Here is a 20424-nt window from a genome sequence, read left to right as displayed (position 1 = left end):
TTCTACCGTTTTAACACAACTTATTAAAAATCGATAAGGAATGGTTTGGCCGAGCCTTGTTGTTCACCCCTCCCCATCCCTCACAATGTGTGTGTGTGTGTGTGTGTGTGTGTGTGTGTGTATATATGTGTGTGTGTGTGTACATATATATATATATATATATATATATATATATATATATATATAGATATATATATATATATATATATATATATATTATACAGATGGTTTTACCCCCAGTATGTTAAATGTTAACTTTAGGTATGTGTTTTTCTCTAAAGGCCATGCCATTTTAGTTTAAATTGTATGAATTATTAATTTTGAAGATATGACATACATTAAGTGTTTGAGGTTTACAAATCGATGAAGGAAGTTGTATATGTTTTCAGCGTGTAGCAGTCTGAATGGCTATCTGGGGATCGCATCTTGCTGCTTTCAGCTTTCTTGTCTCCATGACAACAGCTGGCTTTGTGGAAGGTAACAAAATAATTAAATATTACCTGTAGTAAAATAAAACATATATATATACCTATTTGTGTCCTCTTGTAAATTAGAATTACAAATTAGAGGGAGGAAAGGGGGGAGAGAGAGAGAGAGAGAGAGAGAGAGAGAGAGAGAGAGAGAGAGAGAGAGAGAGAGAGAGAGAGATTACATTTATATTAATACTAGCCTCATGGATTGGGTAAGGGCTAGAATGTGGAATTTACGTCCTCTTTCTCTGTCTGTCTGTCTTTCTTTCTTTCTTTCTTTCTTTCTGTCTGTCTGTCTGTCTTTGTTTGTTTATTTGTTTATTTCCTTCTTTCTGTCTCCGTGTTTCCGCTTTTACTAATACCATCTTTCTCTTTTCTTTCCTTCCCCTCCTGTATCGCTTACAATCTATCTGCTTCTCTCTCTCTCTCTCTCTCTCTCTCTCTCTCTCTCTCTCTCTCTCTCTCTCTCTCTCTCTCTCTCTCTCTCTCTCTCTCTCTCTCTCTCTCTCTCTCTCTTTCTTTTCCTCCTCTCTCTCTTTCTGTGTGAAAGACGACGCGAGCGCGAATATGTGCTAGGCGCCGACTTCATATAGACTATTCCATACGTTGGCGTTTATTATTGGTTGCTATGGTTGCTATGGTTATTCTATATTATATGGTTTTCTTCTAACATCATGCATTTTTAATCACAATGGTAACAATAGTTTATTATTAATAATAGAATCTAAGAATCTTTACTGATATGACTCTGGGGACAATAATTTCTTTAAGTAATAATAAAAAAATGAAAAAAATATTTAAAAAATGAAACGAGGAGCAAATCGACTTCACCATGTTCAAGGAAGAAAGGCATTATAATAATGGTTATATGGCGTCGGAGATATGGACAGACAGACAGATAATGAGAGAGAAAAACCCGTAATTGAAGAAAACCCGGAAAGGGCTAATTTGTTTTACAACTCAATTATATAAATTTGAGTTTTAATTTAATTCTATTCATATACCTACTTTTGTTTGTTTTTATGTGCTGGGGTGTCGCTAAACAATTATTCATTCATTGATTCATTGATTCATTTATTCGTTCGTTCATTCGTTCATTCATTCATTCTTTCATTCATTCATACATTGATTCATTGATTGATTGGTTGATTCATTTATTTATTGATTGATTGATTGATTGATTGATTGATTCTTTCATTCATTCATTCATTCATTCATTCATACATTCATTCGTAATGGGCTACTCTTTCCGATTAGCAGCAAAGAATTAGATCTTGGATATGCAGCATCCCTCAGGCAGGATAGTACATACCAGGGCCTTTGTTACATCAGTTGTAGAGCTCTGCCTGAAACACTGTTGAAGACCGTGTTAAGTTTGTCATAATGTAGGTCAGGTCAGAGGGTTTTACGTGCACATTCAGAGCAAGCTGTTGCAGCGCACGCCTGTCGTGGGCACAGGTGCCGGCCTTGGCGAGAGGGGACCGCCAGTACTGGCAGGTGCAAGACAGCACCAGCAGGGGAGGCGTAGTTTTGGTGCTATGGAATTTTGAAAGTTCCGTGGGATTAAGCAAAAAAAAAAAAGAAAAGAAAAGAAAAGAAAAAAAAAAAAAAAAAAAAAAAAAAAAAAAAAAAAAAAAAAAAAAAAAGAAAAGAAAAAAAAGGTTGCGCAGTTTTAATGAAGGACATTGGGCGCCTTTTTGAACGGTCCGCCGAAAAATAAAGGGGAGCTACGTATAATGTTGAACTTAGTCTGCCGAGAGTAGCTCGTTTGTGATAGGCGTACTTTATATTATGTGTACACGGCTGGAGTTCGGTGGTAAAACCTTGGTACTCACTGTTTGGTCAAACGTGAGATAATGTCATTTATCAAGTCGTTAGGTTATCAAGCTTATGTTCAGAGTTTGGTTTTCTGTGGCCGAACCACCCCCTTCCTGCTCAAAGCCAAATTTCTTTTTTCTAAATATATTTGTCGTAACCGAACCCCCTCCGCCCATGCTCAATGCGAATTTCTTTTTTAAAAATATATTTTTCAAGGGAGCATGACCCGAACCCCTTATATACTTCACTTGCCACAGTCTGGACCCTCCCCTGCAAAATTTCCATCACACGCGGCTGGTTTTGTCCAGATTATATTTCACTGAAACTGAATTGCACTTGGCTTGCTTAGTCATTAAAATCTTTATCACCCCACAGCCTGAAACTAGCATCTCCAGTGATCAAGTTGATTGGTACCTCCCCACTTCCCCGACCCCTCAAGCAACATGTTGGTATTGCCACCAATCAATCCTAATTCAGGGGCGGATCTAGGATTTTGTAAAGGTGTGTGTGTGTGTGTGTGTGTGTGTGTGTACATGTACGTGTACGTGTACGTGTGTGTGCGTTTCTAAATTCTAAAAGAGAAATATTAGTTTGCAGAAGGCAAATGAGCCGTGCTCCCAAAGGGATCGATATTTGCTGGAGTGGGGTAGGGCAGGGTGACGTGTGTGTGTGTGTGTGTGTGTGTGTGTGTGTGTGTGTTTGTGTCTGTATGTCTGTATGTGTGTCTGTATGTCTGTGTATGTGTGTTTGTGTTTCTGTGTGTGCGTGTGTCTGTGTGCGTGTCGCTCTGTGTGTGTATCTGTGTGTGTGCGTGTCGGTGTGTGTGCTTGTCTGTATGTGTATCTGTGTATGTATGTGTGTGTTTGTATGTATGTGTGTCTCTCTCTGTGTGTGTGTGTATGTGTGTGTTTGTATGTGTGTATGTGTATTTGTGTGTATGTGTGTGTGTGTGTGTGTGTGTTAGTATGTGTTTGTGTGTATGTGTGTCTGTGTGTGTTTGTGTGTATGTGTGTGTGTGTGTGTACGTGCATGAGAGAGGTTCTGGAATATGCTACCCAGAGAATTTTGAAATAAAGAGTTTTCAAGCCAATTTAGTGTTGTATATTGTGGATTATGAATTCCCCCCCCCCCCCCCTCCAAAAAAAAAAAAAGAAAGAAAAAGAAAGAAAGAAGTAATTAAAAAGGGCACTTCAAACCGGAGGGGGGAGGGATCACGGAATCCACATACACAGACACATATGTATATACATGTACATGTATAAATATATAAAAAACATCGCTGCTGCCCCCTCCCACTTCCTACGCCAGTGCAAAGTACCAATTACAGCTTTTTTTTTATAATATTATAATAAATTACTATCTGTTTTTTTAGTGCACGTGAAAGAAACAACCCGTATTGGTGATCGTATAATCCAACTGGCCTTACAGTCTGCAAATAAGAGTGCCATGGAGATCCAGAGCTGTGAGCTCGCTGGGTTGTATGGTGACGTGTTCTCCTGCAGAAACGGAGCCCTGTTCCTGGAAAAAAAGTTGGATTATAATGTCAAGAAGAAGTATCAGGCTGAACTGAGGTATTTGAATGAATGGTTAACGACACCCCAGCACACATACGGGCTCCCATTTTTTAAGAGGGGGGGGGGGGGGGGGGGGGGGGGGGGGGGGGGGGGGGGGGAGAGCAGGCTGGTTTTTGCCCGAATTAAACGAAAATGCCCGAATCTGGATAACAATTTATTCATATTAGCATTACTGCCAAACAGCTATATAGGCTTGCAAACGAATCACTACACTACACTAAACTAATGTTTTAGGTAGATTGATGGAAATACATGGTAAATAGGTCTCAGGTTAACACATGTTGCCCGAATATCTATATAATTTTTGTTCTAATTTAAGGATTTGCTCCAGTACTAGGGTGGCAGTCCCCCCCCCCCCCCCCCCCCCCCCCCCGCCCCGTTTCGTACGCTTATGTCAGACATCAATATAATTGTTTTTCTCTAGAATTAAGTTAAAAAAACACAGAGTAAAAAGCTGCGCAAAAGTATAAGGAAATGTTTTATTTAACGACGCACTCAACACATTTTATTTACGGTTATATGGCGTCAGACATATGGTTAAAGACCACACACATATTGAAGGAGGAAACCCGCTGTCGCCACTTCATGGGCTACTCTATGTATCATCTCATAGACAGTATAGCACATACCATGGCCTTTGATGTACCAGTCGTGATGCACTGGCTGGAGCGAGAAATCAAAAGTATAAAAATCACAGGTAAGTAAACATCAGCATCTGGTAGAAACTTTAAGATACGTTCAGGGTGGAATCAAAACGATTCTATCACATTTCGTCTACCAAATACATATTTCCTAGTCCACTTAATGTTTTGCATTTACCATAGTTTGACACCCAATAGCCGATGTATTTTTGTTTGTGCTGGGGTGTTGTTAAACATTAATTAATTAATTAATTAATTCATTATTTCCTTGTTGGTCCAAGATGATTACACTCAGCTAGAAGGTGGTGAACCGTCAGTGTACTTACAATACTCACACTGAGCTGGGGATCCTTCTTTAGAGTAAATGATTGTGTCATGTCTGATCGATGCGAGCACGGCACATGCGTATTTCATCCTCCCTGCACCGCTTATAGGAGGACTGCCACTACCCAGGACTAACTTGACAGAATGAAGCTTGGTCCACTCATCTTGCCAAGTTGAAAAGATATATTGGTTAATATCATTTTAAAGATCAGTGTAAGGCAAACCAAGCCAGGGTTACATTAACAAATAAATTATTAGTAGGTAGTATTAACGATAGCAATCGTCATCATCATTATATAATGACAATGATGTTGATGATAATGATAATAATACGTATAATGATGATGATGATGATTATGATGATAATAATAATAATAATAATAATAATAATGATGATAGTCATAATCATATTGTAATGATAATGGTGATGAGAAAGTAAAGATGAATGATGATGATAATAATGATAATGATATGATGATGATCATGATGATAATATAATACGTATAATAATAAGGTTGATGACAATTATGATAAGGATAATACTGATTTTGATGATGTAAAAGGGACATTCCTGAGTTTGCTCCATTGTAAGATGTTTCCGACTAATAAAATATTTCTACGATTAAACTTACATATTAAATATATGTTCTTGTTTAGAATATCAGTGTCTGTATATTCAATGTGTTTCTGATCGTCTTAATATTTCTAAGAAGCCCAAACTGGATTTTGTCATCAAATAGTTTCGTACGTACGAAAAAACTATATTTTAGGAAATAAAAGGAAATTTAACCTAGTACAAATATTATAACGATCAGAAACACGTTTAATATACAGCCACTAATGTTTTATCCAGAAAAATATATTTGATATGTAATTACAATCGTTAAAAAGTATCTGTTAGTCGATAACATCTTAAAAATTGCAGCAAACTCAGGAATATCCCTTTAATACTACTAATAATAGTAATAATACTGATGATGATGATAATGATACATATAATAATGACGTTAAAACACTAATAACCACAGTAATAAGACTGATGATAATGATAAATGATTGTTGTGATAATAATAAACTGATGATGATGATGATGATGATGATGATAAATATTGTTAATCAATAATAACAAATTTGAAGGCAAACATTTAAGTACTGATCTCAGGTGACATTATGATTTTATCTATTTGGGCTATGTAACTTACAGAAGTACTATGGTTTAACTTTATGATTTGACCTAATTGAATAAGTCACATACACTATGATGTAACACCATCATTTGACTTGTCTTTATGATTTATGATTTGACCCAATTGATTCTTGTCACATAAACAATGCTATAACTTTATGATTTAACATGAGTTCAACAGTTGGAGCTATGTAACGTACTATTATTTCATGAGTTCAACAGTTGGAGCTATGTAACGTACTATTATTTTATGACTTTATCAGTTTGAGCTATGTAACATACAATGATTTTATGAGTTCAACAGTTGGAGCTATGTAACGTACTGTGATTTTATGACTTTATCAGTTGGAGCTATGTAACGTACTGTGATTTATGACTTCAACTATTAGAGCTATGTAACGTGTTATGATTGTATGACTTCAACAATTTAAATTATGTAACGTACTGTGATTTATGACTTCAACTATTAGAGCTATGTTACGTGTTATGATTGTATGACTTCAACAATTTAAATTATGTAACGTACTGTGATTTTATGACTTAAACTATTAGAGCTATGTAACGTGCTATGATTTTATGACTTCAGCAATTTAAGCTAGGTAACGTACTATGATTTAACAGATACGTGGGTGTCGGCAGCGACATCACGTTCAACACGACCCTCCTCATCATCGTCGACAAGGTGGAGCGGGGACCAGTCATTGAACACATCTATCCTTTAGCTATCAAAGAAGAGCTTCCGGTCGGGACCTATATCGGCAGATCGTTTTCAGTTGCACCGGACACCGACAGTGCCGACTACACGTACAGCCTAAAGGGTAAGACGGCAACCCACAACCTCGCAGTCCACCCCTGCATTCCCCAAAGAAGCGATGTGTGCTTAAACCTTGACTGAAAAATAACACGGAAATAAATTAAATATCATATTAACTTTATGAACATTCTTATATACAGATTGTAATAGATAAATAAATATATCAATAAATAAAATAAAGAAAGAAAGAAAGAACTAAAAAAGTAAACAAAGGAAGAAAAAACTGTTTCTTTGTCTTCTTTTTTCTATTTTCTTCTTCAATACCTTTCTAATATCTCTCTCTCTCTCTCTCTCTCTCTCTCTCTCTCTCTCTCTCTCTCTCTCTCTCTCTCTCTCTCTCTCTCTCTCTCTCTCTCTCTCTCTCTTTTCTTCTTCTGTTTCTTCTGTTTCTTCTTCTTCTGTTTCTTCTTCTTCATCATCATCATCATCTTCTTCTACTTTTTGTATTTCTTCTTGTTCTTGTTCTTCTAACTATTCTTCTTTTTCTCCATCCTCGTTTTCTTGTTAACAAACACGTAATAATGGACGATATTAATATAGTACACGTTAGTAAAAGTTATATTTTATTTAACGACACCACTAGAGCACATTGATTTATTAATTTCGGCTATTGGATGTCAAACATTTGGTAATTTTGACGTCTAGTCTTAGTGAGGAAACCCACTAGTGGCAAGAGATCTTTTATATGCACTATTCCACAGACAAGCTAGCACATATCACGGCATTTGATATTCCAGTCGTAATGCACTGGCTGGAGCAAAAATAGTCTAATGTGTCCACCGACGGGGATCGATCCCAGACCGACCTCGCATCTGGCCGACGCCTAATCCTCGAAACTGTTTTCAGGGCAAGACAGCAAATACCTGACCGTGAACACGACTGGGCATCTTCTAATCATGGAGAAAATCGACCGAGACGCGGGCAACGACAGCGTCATGGTGCTCAAGGTAGACATCGTCGTCACCGGCGGCAACGAGAACGTCTTCTCAGCGCCGCTCAACATCACCGTGGTGGACATCAACGACAACGCCCCAGAGTTTGAGTCGGATACAATAGAGCTGAATTTGAATGAAAACACACAAGGTAATGTAGTCCATGCTCCACATACTCGTGTGTACATCGCTTATAAGCTATTACTGCAGTGATAACTTTGCCTTCCACGAGTAATTACTCTATGCAATTCAACACCATGTTTATATCAGAATAATTAAATTTCGGTTACATTCATTACAACGTAACGTCATCCGATTGGTCCAGACGTAGCAACGGGAGTTTGTTAATTTTTCGATAAACGTAAAAATTACGTCGTCAGGGAACGTCATATGTGATGATGTCATTTTATATGGGCAAGTTGTCTTAATGAGCGTTATTGTTTATGGATAAAAAATAATTCAAAATAAAGTATGACGTTTTAGTGTTATTATTAGCATGTATCGTTCAAATTTAATTATAAGTATTGTCTGCTATTTCTTTTACGTTCATCTGGGTATGAACAAAAAAAATCATCCGCAAACTTATGTCAGAACGGCTTCGCCGATTCACACAGTTTGCGGATGATTTTTTTTGTTCATACCCCGATGAACGTAAAAGAAACAACAGACAATCCTTAAATATACAACAATATCGAGAGGGCCAGGTGATTACTAGCTTTAGATTGTACCATCCCTTGACAATTACCATGCAAAAACTCAACAAGACAATTTCAGTTAGCCACCCTCATGCCAGAGCACCGCCTCATTTTGATGTTATACAAGTGGCAGTATACCACAAGCATAGTTGTTATCAGTTAGTACCAAATATAACAAGTAATGACAAATGGTACTAATAACCTTTAAGCTTAGACCCACGATCAAACGTATAGTTTCTTCTCCCCCTCTCTGACGTCACAGGGGCTCTACACAAGTTTGTGGTACGTGATGCCGACGTGGGGGACAACGCCAAGGTGAAGCTGAGGATCCTGGACGGGAACTCGACGTTCAGCGTGCGAGGCGATACCCTGTTCGTGTCCAGTCCACTAGACTACGAGTCGAGCAGCAAGGTGAATCACGAGCTGGTGCTCATCATCCTGGGAGTCGACTCGTCACAGGTCGATACTCCCAACACAGGCAGGACGACGGTCATCATTAAGGTAAAGTGTCTCTCTCTCTCTGTCTCTCTCTCTCTGTCTGTCTGTCTGTCTGTCTATCTCTGTCTGTCTGTCTCTCTCTCTGAATCTTTCTTTCTCTCTCGTTTATTCTCTCTCGCTCTCTTTTATTCTCTCTCTCTTACTCTCTCTCTCTCTTACTCTCTTGCTCTCATTTACTCTCTCGCTCTCTTTTACTCTTTTACTCTCTCTCTCTCTCTCTCTCTCTCTCTCTCTCTCTCTCTCTCTCTCTCTCTCTCTCTCTCTCTCTCTCTCCCTCCCTCTCTCTGTCTGTCTTTCTCTCTCTCTTTCTCTCTCATTTACTTTCTCTCGCTCTCTCTTTTATTCACTCTCTTACTCTCTCTCGCTCTTTTACCCTCCCTCTCTCTTTCTCTCACTCTCTCATACTCTCTCTCGCTCGCTTGCTATCTTTTACTCTCTCTCTCTCTCTCTCTCTCTCTCTCTCTCTCTCTCTCTCTCTCTCTCTCTCTCTCTCTCTCTCTCTCTCTCTCACACACACACACACACACGAACTCTGTGTCTTTGTCTGTCTTTCTCTATATCTACCTTTCCTTTTCTTTTCTCTCTCTTCGAATATTCTGTTTGCTTGTCTCCCCTCTCTCTACATCACCCATCTCTCCCTCCCCTCTCTCTGTCCGTCTCTGTCGGTCTTTTTCTGTATCTGTCTTTCCTCTTTCCTCAAAGAGTCAGCCAGTCAGTCAGTAACAAGAATAACCATATATCATTACTATTCCTGCCATGCAGATTCTGCCAGTGAATGAGTTCGCGCCTGTGTGGAAGGAACCAATGCGAGGTGGGAGTGGTTCCAGAGTCGCTGTCCAGCTTCCCGACGACGTCACTGTGGGTTCCGTGGTCACTCGACTGCTTGCCACAGACAACGACGGCGGCCCGGACGGCACGGTGACGTACTCTATTACTGAAGTCACTACAGGTTGTCTGTCTTCTCAGATTGATTGTATTAGTGATCAGCTTTATGTTATCTGTGTTATATTATGTTAACTGTGATATGATATTTGTGATATGCTATCAGTGTTATGTTATCTGTGTTATATTATCAGTATTATGTTATCAGTATTATGTTATCAGTATTATGTTATCAGTGTTATATTATCAGTCTTATGTTATCAGTGTTGTGTTATCTGTGTTATATTATCAGTATTATGTTATCAGTATTATGTTATCAGTGTTATATTATCAGTCTTATGTTATCAGCGTTATGTTATCAGCATTATGTTATCAGTGTTCTGTTATCAGTGTTATATAATTACCAGTGTTATGTTATCAGTGTTATATTACCAGGGTTATGTTATCAGCATTATGTTATCAGTGTTCTGTTATCAGTGTTATGTTATCAGTGTTGTGTTATCAGTGTTATATAATTACCAGTGTTATGTTATCAGTGTTAACAATTGACTAAACTGATATTAAAATGACATTTTTGACCTTTCAGTCTATTTTGAAGATTTAAATTACATACCAATTACATTTTCTTGCTTGCTTATAATATTAATGTCTGAAACATGAACATTGATTAATAATGATGTGTTCAAATGGTATCGTCAAATTAGAAGAATAGTGTAAGTATTTTATGCATTTGGATATATAACCATATACAAAATCATCATAATTTTGACAGCCTTTTGCGTCTTCAATTTTTTTTTTTTTTATTACAGACAAAGGAAAATCTGTCAGCGGAATATTCGCCATTAATTCTGATAAGTTAGTGGTGACGTCACTGCCACCCTCGCAATCGTCAGTGTTGTTTTATGACGTCATCGTGAGCGCCTCAGACGGTGGCCAACCTAAGAAAAGCACGCTTGGAGTTATCCGCGTAAACATCAAGGTATTCAAGGGACACGTCCTAGTTACGGCTAGTTGTTAACCATTACGGCGTTGATTTTCGCTATTAAACCCATTTTTTCACAAATAAAATTGCACTTTACTTACATTTTATTATTTAGAATACACATTTCCATTCACCTGAAGTGCTTTTTGGTAATCCTAGTAATCCTGATGTTTGTAAAACCACGAAATGCATTTTTTGTATTTCTTAACAAGAGGCGTGCACTCGAGAAAAAACCGTTAAGTAAGCGAGGTCCAATCTATTTTTAGAGCGAATCTTCCTGTGTAAACGTCACAGACGTTGGTATACCACGTGACCGGTATCATTTTTGGTTCGGTTTGTTTTCTCGTGCACGGTTCGCGCAATCAACATCCGATTTGTTGTCGTTTGCTTGTTGTTCATTTGTGAGATTTTTCTTCACAGTTCGTGAACATTTTCAGTAACAATAAAGTTCAGACAAGTAAGTGTCTCAATACAAAACGTTACAAACCCTTAAAACCAATAATTTTGCTAAGTCTTACGATATCTGGAGAGGGGATACAACCAGGACAGAACAGTTGGAACATGTCCAGGAGAGGTGAAAAGAACACACCCCAGGTCTGTGCGCACTCTGTGAAATTTGTCGTGACGTAGGCATTGTTGTGCTAGGAGCGACATCTACCGGTGACATCAGAATACTAACTTTCAAAATTATTTCAAGCAATTGGGACATGGGGATTCCCATGGTATTTATCGATATAAAACCTGCTTTTTCACTCCATTTGATAAAAACGTGATCTAAGTGTGTTACAGGTTTGTAGATTAACCAAATTATAATTTATTTTCGTTGGATGGAACTAGGGTGTGCAGCTTTAATAGAATCAATCAGCGTTGTGAGGTATAGATGAGGCAATTGCAACCCGAGGGACAAAATGTGTTTTGTGACGGCCGAGGTTTACCGAGGTTTACCGAGACCCTTACAAAAACATTTTGTTCCGATGGTTAGAATTGCCTTATCTATACCTCACAACGATGATTGATTCTTTTCCTTGCGTTTTTAATTACAGTAAGAAAACATTAATTGCTACAGCTTGTTTATTGTAGCACGATTCGTAAATATTTTACCTACAAACTGATTTAATCATACGCGAAAATATGTAGTCCACTTTATGCAACGACATAAAAATGTAACAACTTACCAATAAATATATTTATTGAAAATATCAATTTGTTTAAATATTTGTAAAAAACAATGATACAACGTGAAATGGCAAACAAAATTATGAAAACCATGAGTTATGACGTCAATCGAGAAAGAAAACGACAGGGAAGTAGGGACAGAGGAAAAAGACAGAAACAGAGTTCGTGTGTATGTGTGTGAGAGAAAGAGAGAGAGAGAGAGAGAGAGAGAGAGAGAGAGAGAGAGAGAGAGAGAGAGAGAGAGAGAGAGAGAGAGAGAGAGAGGAGGGGGGGGGGGGGGAGAGATAGCCACACACATACAAACACAGACTCACACACACACACACATACACACAGAGCGACAATGGATCCTTTATATCGAAATATGCAATACCTTAACCTTAACTTTGAAAACATCAGTTTGAACCATCTATTATTCGACAGCCTGAATCAACGAACCTGCACGATCCTGTGTGGCTATCGCCAACCCTGAACAGCGATAACCACGCCATTGTTACCATTGAAAGGGACACCGCCAAGCTGACCGTCATAGCAACCATTCGCGCACGGGATAAGGACAGTGGAGTGGATGGTCAACTGGAGTATGCCATCTCAAACACCACGTCAGGTTAGAGTCTGATTTCGCCATGCTATAAACCTATTTCTACAGTGACCAATGTTTCTACTGATTAAAAATACAGATGTAGCAATTTTATATTATTTCCAAAACAGGTTTTATTTGTTTTTCTATGTTGGCTGGTGCGATCCTTTTAAAATAAATCACAAATGCAGATAGGCCAAATCGTAATTTCACCAGGACTTAAAGCATTTGGAGCTTTTTCTCCCACACTCATACGAACGCAGCAATACACTAAGCAGCAGTAGTAGCAGCAGCAGCAGCAGAAGAAGAAGAAGAATGAATGAATGTTTAACGACACCTCAGCACGAAAAATACATCGGCTATTGGGTGTCAAACTATGGTAATGCAAATAAATAAAGTGATGATCAACATCAACATAAAAATTCAAGGTTTAAACAAAAAACAGTGTAAAGAACTGTGCAAAATACAAATACAAATATCACAGAATTTTACAGACATCAAATTTTACTCTAAACTTCAATTTGTGCTGTATTGGCCATTCTCAAAGAGAATGTTAAACCCCTGCACCACGGTGAGGTTACAGCACGCGCAGGGGAAGAAGAAGAAGAAGAAGTTATGTCAATAAATGGACCCACGCTGGGTTTAGATTGCAAACTGAGAAGCGGTCACAGCTGTTCTTATTCAAATGAGCTCTGCCTGGTGCTAGTGTTGAATCAGTAAACTAACCTGGAAGTGGCAGTCCTCTTTGTGACGGTGCAATGGGAATACAGTCTCCAGTAAAGGATCTCCTCGGGAGTGGCTGTCCTCCTAGGTAGAGATCCATGAAATCGACCACTAGTTTGCTAATTGTCCATTCGACTCTGCATTGTGCAGATATGCGGCCTGATCACGTATAATACCGTATTACGGTTTTGTTGTTCAGATTCAGTAGTCATGTTGCGCTCATGTGACAAACGCGTAACAAACGACTATAGATATGTAATAATAATGTAAACACCTACAAGTGATCCGAAGTCGTAGTTAGGCCAACAAAACAAAAGTCGGTCTCTGGTCAAACCAAAGTTCCAAAATTGATGCTTTTTTCCTTCTTTTAAGCATGGCTTGCACAGAAAAGGTTGGTATATTTAGTGGGTTTTTTAAGTCCTCCTTATCTGCCTTGGTTCATCCTCAATGGCCATTGTGCCCCCACCTTTGCCTTGGTACCAAAAATATTTTACTTCACAATTTCCAGTATAGCCAAGACAATTGTTATGACTTCGACTTTAGCCTCATTCAGAACAACAGGACCTGTTTTAGAGAGAAATTAAACACAGCTAATGGTCCAAGCCAGCATATAGACCTTGCTTTATTGGGCTCTTTTAAAAGAAGGGACAATTAAAGCATTTGGCCTGGTATGCATAGTCAACAATATATAATGCACATTATTGCCTAATATCAACAAGTATAATCGTATAGTTAATTAATAAAACGGTTAAATGTGACGGCTATTATATATAAAGGGCGCAGCCATTTTGTACCATCCCAGTGAATACGCCCTCTGGCGAGCTGGTGGTTACGTAATACTTAACGTGTCACGTCAGTAATTAGTTTTCGAACTGAAACAACAAACAAAATATACCTGACTTTTGCGGATGCATAGCAATGTTCTGTAATAATATTCATACCAGTAAGCCAGCAACAACTATATATTATTTTTTAATACAAAATAAACCACCATTATCAAAGTGTTGAAATAACTGTATTATGTTTTGTACATAAATTAACTCACGTACTGAAATAATAATTGGAGTGTTTTCTTGCTTAATTGGTCGTTTCTTTCCGTGACCTGTACCTATGGTTCCTGATTGGCAGGTGTATATTTAGACGGTCCCCAGACACTGTGTCTAGACACACTAAAAAGGCGTGCCTCTTTTATTAAGATCACAGGGTATTGTGTGATATCCGCGCGGACATCCCTCAAATCGTAATGGACATTATCAGCCGTCCTGCTTTATTACTGTAAGTAATTCTGTAAAACCCTTGGTTAAGTAGACTTTTCCATCTAAAATCACAAAACTGACCAATTACGTTGTCACAAAGAAAAGAAAATTATCATTTGGGTATCGTGAGTGGTCGTTTTTGCTCGAACGTACCCTACCAATAGGTCTAATAATATGCATTTGTTCTTTGGATACTATAAAATACTATAACCCCATTTCGTTCTATTGATGCAAATTGAAATATATTTAGTTAAATAGTTTATTATATTATCAAGTCATTTATGTTGTTTTACAAGTCAGGTTGATGAAAGCGAAGAGCTTTGTCGTAAATTAGACCGTTTGTTTACACTGTGCATAGAGGAGATGGACGGAGCTGACGTCACTTCACCTCAAGCTATACCGCCGGACGTCACAAAAACGAAACAAAATGCCTGCCCCAGTTAGCAGGAATAATCATGTCAAACAAAATTTATTTTGTTTGACCTTAGACACTAACACATGGTATATTATCAACACGATTCCCAGGTTTATTAGCCATAATTTGATAGTACTAACTTTACTTGTTGCAAATTGACCATCGTCAGCGATGTAGTGGTTAACTCATGGGACGTAAAGCTTATAGATACAGGGTTCGTGCCCCGCCTGCGGCTGTTTGCACGTCCTTTGATACACCAATATAGGAGAATCACTGAGCAGTATTTGGATATATATATATATATATATATATATATATATATATATATATATATATATATATATATATATATATATGCTGCTTTTAAACTTTTCTTTAGATGATGGCGTCCTTTCGAAGTACATATTCTTGTTGGAACCTGATAGTGGTGTTCTTCGACTGCTGCGTAACCAAGCTGAGACCACAGTCAACTACTTTGACCTTGAGATATCAGTCACGGACATGGGGACTCCACAAAGGGCCATCAAGAGAACTCTTAGAGTCAACATTAAGGTTTATTATTTGTTTTATTCCCTAGTACCGGTGTAATAGCCCAAAATATACCCCACGCCAAACTAAAGTTTTTTTACCCCGGGGTATAAAACAGGCTAGCCTAGAATATACCTCTCTAGTCCTGATTATTTATTTATTTATTTTGTATACAGGTTAATAATAAAAAATTAGGGTTAGGGTTAGTGTTAGGGGTATAAAACAGGCTAGCCCGCGTTAACCCCGGGTATAGTTTGGCGGGGGTATATTTTGGGCTGTTACACCGGGTATTCGATCTCTCAGATGAATGAATACTTTACACACGTGTGTTACCGATGAAAAGGCATTCGATTAACTATCGCTAGGTGATGACCTAGTCGTCACAATTCTATCATCCAATAGAATAAATACGATCAAAATTGATTGCTCCGTGACGTATAAGATAACCTGAAACTGATTTCTCTATGTCTCATAAGTTAACTAAAACTTGCCAAGTGCAAGGGGATAAATAAATTTTAATTGAAATAATAATTTAAAAAAAACAACAAACAAAAACAACAAACAAAAACATTTAAATTTAATTTAAACCTGTGGTTTTTTGGATATGTTAGAAATAGAATACTACATTCCTGTCCGTTGGATATCATTTATCTTACAATTAGTTGATTATTTGAAACAGCTGACCAGTGAGATAATGACGTCAGGTACACTGTTGGAAAGAAATACTACTAGAGTTGTTATGCTTATATAAAATACAAATATTTGACGTGGGAATTCCAGTACTGTGTGGTGCGGGACGTAGCCCAGTGGTAAGACGTTCGCTCGATGCACGGTGGGCGTGTGATCAATCCCCATCGGTGGGCTCATTGTGCTATTTCTCGTTCCAGCTAGTGTACCACAACTGGTATATCAAAGGCCGTGGTATGTACTACCCTGTCTGTGGGATGGTGCATATAAAAGGTCCCTTGCTGCTAATCGAAAAGAGTAGCCCATGAAGTGGCGACAGCGGGTTTCCTCTCTCAGTATCTGTGTGGTCCGTAACCATATGTCTGACGCCATATAACCGTAAATAAAATGTGTCGAGTGCGTCGTTAAATAAAACATTTCTTCCATCTTTTTTCCCCAGTATTGTGGGATTGAATGTTAATAAGAGTTAACTTCCTGACACTATGGATTGAGGGTTCTGGTGTAATGAATCGGTGGCGGACCCAGAAGTTATATTTAAGTGGAGTGAGGGTGGGGTGTGTGCGTGCAAGAAGGAGGGGTGAGGCAGGAAGAGGGGAGGTTAGTGGGCAATGACAAATGGCTGCCAAAAACCACAAACGTTCCCGAAGGGATTCCTCGGATTCTCCAACGTAAAAAATAAAAATATAATATAACTGTCGCAAAATTTAGCCACTGTCAATATTTACTGTTACTATTTATGTGTTCCATTATTTGCTTCCATCAGTATAGTAGGTAACACTAAACAATTAATTTCCGGCTGCGACAAAGTTCGAGGTGCACCGAACTTTTAATAGAAAAGTCACCACCACAAGTCCTTGGATTGGTTATAAATGTGAGTATGTTGGTTGTAAAAAACGTTAGTTTCATCTGGGCTAAAAATGTATGCAATTTATTTCATCTAGTACCACTGTGTTAAGTAGCCCTGTGCCTGGAACGTGTATGGGGTACCTGTACAAAAAGTACTCAAAGTTTGTGCAAAATTAGGGGTGTTGTAAAAACATCTGGTTATACCGAAAATGAGCCATGAAAGGTACCATTTTCTGCAGTTAATACTTTGAGGTAGGGGTTGTAGTACTGATATTTATGGGTCATAGTTTGGTTGATATCTTGCATATAGTGTTTTTAAGCACAAACGTTAACATGGTCGCCTATGGGATATTATTTGATATAGTACAACCTGTATTCTCCATCTCGTTTCAGTCGAAGGACAACCTAAGATGGCTGTCTCCACTGGAAGGTGCGACTGGTGCCAAGGTTACGCTGTCTGTGTCTAAAAAGATCCAGCCGTGGACGATAGTGACAGTTCTTAACGCAACCGACTCGGCGAGCGGCGAAACCGGAAATAAAATAACGTACAAGCTCGTGTCAACAAAGACAGGTCTGCAGAAATGGAAAAGCAATACAATTCATATTACTTTAGACTCAGTTGAAATTAAATAACAACTGAAACCAATACTATACGCATTCAAAACAAGTCCACTCACATACAACAACAACAACCCCCCAATAAAAAAAAAAGAAGAAAACAACCCAAACAACTATACACCTCCAACACCCGTAACAACCAAAAAAAGAATAACAACGAAGAAAAAATCAAAAAAGAAGAAAATAAACCCCACACAAAAACACAACCCCCCCCCAACAAACCCCCCAAAACAAACAATAACAACAACCTTCAAAAAAAAAAAAAAAAAAAAAAAAAATCAATGAATAACGAAGAAACAACAACAACATAAGGGGCAAAGAAATGGAGTGATTGTTTTTTTTTTCAGTTACACCAACTCGGATTGCAATATGGCTGTAAATACGTTAACGTTACTCGTAATCTACATTGTGAGAAACCAACCAGTGCAGCACAACTGGTCAAATACTGTGGTATGTGCTTTCCTGTCTGTGGGAAAGTGCATATCAAAGAACCGTTGCTGCTAATGGAAAACTGTAGTGGGTTTCCTCTGAAGACTAAGTTAGAATTAACAAATGTTTCACATTCAGTAGCCAATGACTGATAAATCAATGTGCTCTAGTGGTGTCGTTAAACACAACAAACTTTTTATTGTGAGAAAGGACACCCACTGCTGCCACACAAACTACTCCTACAGAAACCAGCTACATCCCCCACTACAGAATAGCTACAAGAGACCGTGTATACATGGCTAGAACAGCACATACCACAGCGTTTGATACACTTGTCGTGGGACACTTGTTGGGAGAAGTATACTGTCAACAACAATTAACTAAGCAATGGATATTGAAGTTTTGTGATTTTACAGCGCTAACACATACATGGGTCAAAGACAATGATTTAGATTCCCCCTCCCCTTATTTAAAAAAAAAACGTTTTAAGCACGATCAAGTAGCCCTGTTCATTAAGTGCATTGATTATTTATTTTCTTGTAGACAAAGGGGTCAAAGTGTCGTCGCCCATATTCCTCGTGCAGGTGGAGGGGGAGGTGAGGACCGTGACGTCCCTGCTTCGAGACGCGGTGTTGTACTACGACCTAGAGGTCGAAGCTGCATCGTCCAACAAACTGAGGAAAATATCCGGAACTATCCGGATTACGGTATGACAACAAAAATAATGAAAGAAAGATTTTATCTTTTGTAAATTAATATTTTCTACAGCAGAAAATAATTAAGTATTGTTCAGGCTCGTAGAACGATATCTGGAATCGAGGAGGGGTTGGGATTTTTTTGTACAATCTCTACAGACCTCCTTTTAATAACGGGGAGGTTGAGTGTATGATAAATATAGTCCACGTTTAAACGTCCAAACCATTTGTAATCAAAACTGACCAACAGGTCTACTGGCCCTTAAAGGCTCAGACCCTAGTTTTAATCCGTAAAAATGGACACTAAGTTTGGTTAAGTTACAAACCAGTAACACATTAGAATAACGTTACAAGAGAGTGAAACAAGAGTATGTGATGTTGAAACGGTGAAATATCGTTAAAAATAGACTAAACCACGACTCCATAACTGTTATTTCTCAGAAGCACGTGCGTTTTTAAAAATATTAAAATGCATTTTGTGGTATTAGAAACACCAGGATAGGGTCTGCTCTTTAATTACTTTTCTTGAGTATATTATTTTATACCTATCAGTTCAGGAACGACTCTAAATATTTAAAGGGTCTAGGTCATGTACAGAACGTCCTTGGTGGGTTTCTTCTCAATTATTAAGATTGTACTCGATACTTTTACAAAACCTATCTATCATATGTTACATCTGTGGTTCTGATATTTGCCCAATTTGATATGTTCATACGATATGCATTCTAGAGATGGCTCAACAGTCGTAATCCAAAACATCTCTAGGAATAGCTTTTGATCTTGCCTGATGCAAAAGGCTTTAGTGTGCTGTCTGCTTATTAAGACTGGAATTCAACCAGCTATATAACACGTGCTTACATCTACTCAAAGTTTAATCACGCCAGTCTTCAGCATATGTCCGGGACAAGAAGTCATTAGGTTCCACGTGTGCACGTAAATAAAACAAGTGCCACACGAATCATATGTGTGCAGTGTGCACGCAATGTTCACCCACACCTATTCATGGCGGTTTGTGTGTTACAGTTAAAAATGGAAGTTGAGAAGCCGCCACTGACGTGGGTGTCTGCAATGTCGGTGAACGTGTCTGAAGCCGTAGAGCCCGGCACCACTGTTACAGCGATAATCGCCAGAAGTACAAGTGGTGCAGACGACCAGCCAATCGAGTACTCGATACTGTCCGCCACGTCAGGTATGTTATTATACACAGTAACCAATCAGATCTGAGAATGACCATTGAACGGTCAACCGGAAGTCAAGTTGTACATATATGATAATGTCTGAAATAAATCACCTGTATGGTCCCCCCCCCCCCCCCCCCCCCCCCCCGAGTATAAAGGGACATTTATGATGCCAGAGGCTGGTATTTATAAATCTCAGTTGAAGATTCACAAATAACTGGTCTTCCATCTTGTTCGTATGAAGTTAATTATACAATCCTCTTGGTGGGAGTTGGGGGTTGGGGGGTGGGTTAGGAGTTGGGTGAGTATTTCAGTCGATGAGTCGCAATATCGATCGCCCGCTATCAACTCGATTTATTTCCCGTTCCAGTGCCATACCACTGGTATATCAAAGGCCGTGATATGTATTTTCATGTTTATGAGAAAGTGCATATAAAAGATCTCTTGCTGTTTTACCGGTACGAGTAGCCCTTGTGA

General features: G+C 38.5%; 1 protein-coding gene across 1 annotated transcript; it reads left to right on the top strand.

Annotated features, from left to right (window-relative positions):
* The first annotated feature begins 404 nt into the window (after positions 1 to 404).
* Positions 405 to 19993, top strand: LOC121368917 (cadherin EGF LAG seven-pass G-type receptor 2-like). The gene is made up of 12 exons (XM_041493676.1): positions 405 to 477; positions 3661 to 3859; positions 6635 to 6831; positions 7674 to 7910; positions 8717 to 8955; positions 9715 to 9901; positions 10644 to 10813; positions 12416 to 12599; positions 15346 to 15518; positions 17421 to 17598; positions 18618 to 18781; positions 19793 to 19993. The coding sequence occupies exons 1-12, from the start codon at positions 405 to 407 to the stop codon at positions 19991 to 19993; spliced, it is 2202 nt and encodes a 733-aa protein (XP_041349610.1).
* Positions 19994 to 20424: the final 431 nt, after the last annotated feature.

Source organism: Gigantopelta aegis, chromosome 3 (assembly GCF_016097555.1).
Source record: "Gigantopelta aegis isolate Gae_Host chromosome 3, Gae_host_genome, whole genome shotgun sequence".
In the NCBI taxonomy this organism is placed as follows: domain Eukaryota; kingdom Metazoa; phylum Mollusca; class Gastropoda; order Neomphalida; family Peltospiridae; genus Gigantopelta; species Gigantopelta aegis.
Note: the sequence above shows the minus strand (reverse complement) of the source record. Positions and strands in the feature narration are given on the sequence as shown.

Excerpts from the sequence above, each read along its gene's own strand:
- LOC121368917 (XM_041493676.1), top strand. The coding sequence starts at position 405 with ATGGCTATCTGGGGATCGCATCTTGCTGCTTTCAGCTTTCTTGTCTCC. Across the intron at positions 7,911-8,716 it reads TTTGAATGAAAACACACAAG|GGGCTCTACACAAGTTTGTG; the intron begins GTAATGTAGTCC and ends CTGACGTCACAG. Across the intron at positions 17,599-18,617 it reads GCTCGTGTCAACAAAGACAG|ACAAAGGGGTCAAAGTGTCG; the intron begins GTCTGCAGAAAT and ends ATTTTCTTGTAG.